We start from the raw sequence: 2,092 nt of genomic DNA, 5'->3' as shown, positions 1-2,092 counted from the left end.
AGCCCTCATCCAATCGCTTTTGGTGGACGCGAAGAGCCTTATGCGCTCGCTGCCAGGCGGGCAAAGCGATGAGTCACCACGGCACATGGTGATCTCAAGCTGACCGTTCCACGCGTCGAGGAGTGGTACGCAGAGGACCACGGTCTAAGTTGTAATGTCAAAGGATATTTCTATACTCGGGAAAGCCTTCATGTGTTTTCACGAAATGACAGCCAAATGACGTTGGCGACCGGGACGAATTCCCCACGAAAATTACCCCTGTGACCAAGTACTTCTCCGACGAGGCCGAGAACTCTCCGATACGATCACGTGGTGCCTGGCACCAATTCCATGTATCTGCATTGCAAGCGCCAAGTCCTCCGTCCCTGAGCATTCCTTCCTAGCTGGCCGCACCTTTCCGGTATGGCGCGGCTGAGCTGCGCGCGAAAACCTGAAATTGCGCCTGGAACACAAGCACAAACACCTCAGCCCTTTGGCCCTGTCGACTAACACGATATTCTACAATACGTTCAAATTGTGAGCGCGTTGAAGAGCTATGGCAGCTTCCTGCTTCGCCCCGTGTTCTACTTCCCTTCGCACCCACACTATCAACTCAACGTTCGGGAGATTTCGATGACCCAGGCACGAGGGTCTCCTCAAGATTGACAAGACGCTTTCCCTCACTCGTTCTCCCTATAATCGATCTGCATTACTCTTGGCGACGGAATATTATGGTGCTAAAATACTGTATGCGATTTGAGGATAGATGCTAGAACACATCATAGAGTGCAGGCAACACCTTGCGCAAGAAAAAATATCAAAATTGTCATGAGTAAATGCAGGATACCAAAACCAGCCCCAAGAGCCCTACCGTCCAAGAAATGGGAAGCGGCCCTTTATCGTGAACTATGAAGGTTGACTCCATTCACCTTTCCAGCACTTGATGCGGGCATTGACGGGGAGAGAACAAAACCGGTTGGAAATCTTCAGAGCGATTCCATCCTCTCGTCTGCAGCTCCCAGTGTCTAGCTCGTTGCCTGCCGACGATTAGCCACAATAAAATATCGATCACCGAACACATTTCACCTTTCGTCATTCAATATCCTCGTGGTGAAATCACGGAAGCTGAGTTTACAGAACAAGGCACGCCCTTCGTCAAGAATGGCTCCACTTTCCCGAGGATATGCTAGTCTGTTAATGAGAGGTTGAATGGAGAATCAGAACTGCAAAACAGAACAATAACTTTCCAAGCCCCTAGACTCAATCCCGGACATGTCTTTGTCGATTTCCTTAGGATTGGAAGGAGCGTCTGATGAGGTTTTAGGAGTCTTGGGAGGGCTGGGACCGTTTTTTTGACGTTTGGCAGATTTTCTAATTCGGCCGGCGGTGCCAGGTTCCGCTGCTCCACGCTTTTTTCGGGCCGCCGCAAGGTCATCATATGTCATGATCTTGGCCCGTCCGATCACGGTGGACCTTGTCGATGCTCGCGTCTTTTTCTCATTATTCTGGTCGAACAAGTGCTTATTATCCGCTCGCAGGAGCGAACAGTCGGCGAGCGACTTTTCAACCGCATTGCGGAACTTTGCGAATCGTCGTTTGACAGGGCTGTCAAGATCACCGATATCGTGTTCCAGTTTCTTGCTCAGCAAGGTGATACCCTCCGAAGTGGTAGGGGTGGTCAGCAGTTCACTCGGGGGTGGACGGGTAACAGGGATGGCGCGCTAGTACCGCGGCCGTATGGATGATCACCAAATGTACCTTGCAGCACCTGCATGGCACCCTGCATGTCAACACGAGCCTTGGAATAATTGGTTCAAAGCTAGCCTTATGTGACTTTGTATGTTTTTCATTCACGTTATGGGACTAGAATGCTTATTCCAAGTGTATGGTCACCATGTGTAGAGTATTGTTGGACTAGAATGAGGCTTCGCGCAAGAAGCATTCAAGGCCTGAAGGAAGCGGAGATTGGTAACTTTGGTATACAGCGGAAACTTTCAATCGAGTGGCTCTCATCGACCATCTGGAGCCCATATATACATCACATTGGGATGCTGGCTGAGAATGCGTGCCATGAAATCATGAGGTACCTTCCCTTTGTCGCATATGACCGTGC

General features: G+C 50.2%; 1 protein-coding gene across 1 annotated transcript; it reads right to left on the bottom strand.

Moving 5' to 3' along the window:
- Window positions 1-804: 804 nt before the first annotated feature.
- Window positions 805-1,753, bottom strand: PV07_12844 (uncharacterized protein; the record flags this gene model as incomplete). Its single annotated transcript, XM_016400414.1, has 3 exons — window positions 805-1,016; window positions 1,066-1,637; window positions 1,748-1,753. 2 exons carry the CDS (start codon window positions 1,751-1,753, stop codon window positions 1,197-1,199), a joined length of 447 nt encoding a protein of 148 aa, XP_016241940.1. The 3' UTR covers window positions 805-1,016; window positions 1,066-1,196.
- Between the last annotated feature and the right edge of the window lie 339 nt (window positions 1,754-2,092).

This window comes from Cladophialophora immunda, assembly GCF_000835495.1.
Source record: "Cladophialophora immunda strain CBS 83496 unplaced genomic scaffold supercont1.203, whole genome shotgun sequence".
Classification (NCBI taxonomy): domain Eukaryota; kingdom Fungi; phylum Ascomycota; class Eurotiomycetes; order Chaetothyriales; family Herpotrichiellaceae; genus Cladophialophora; species Cladophialophora immunda.
This window is presented reverse-complemented; position numbering and strand designations above follow the sequence as displayed.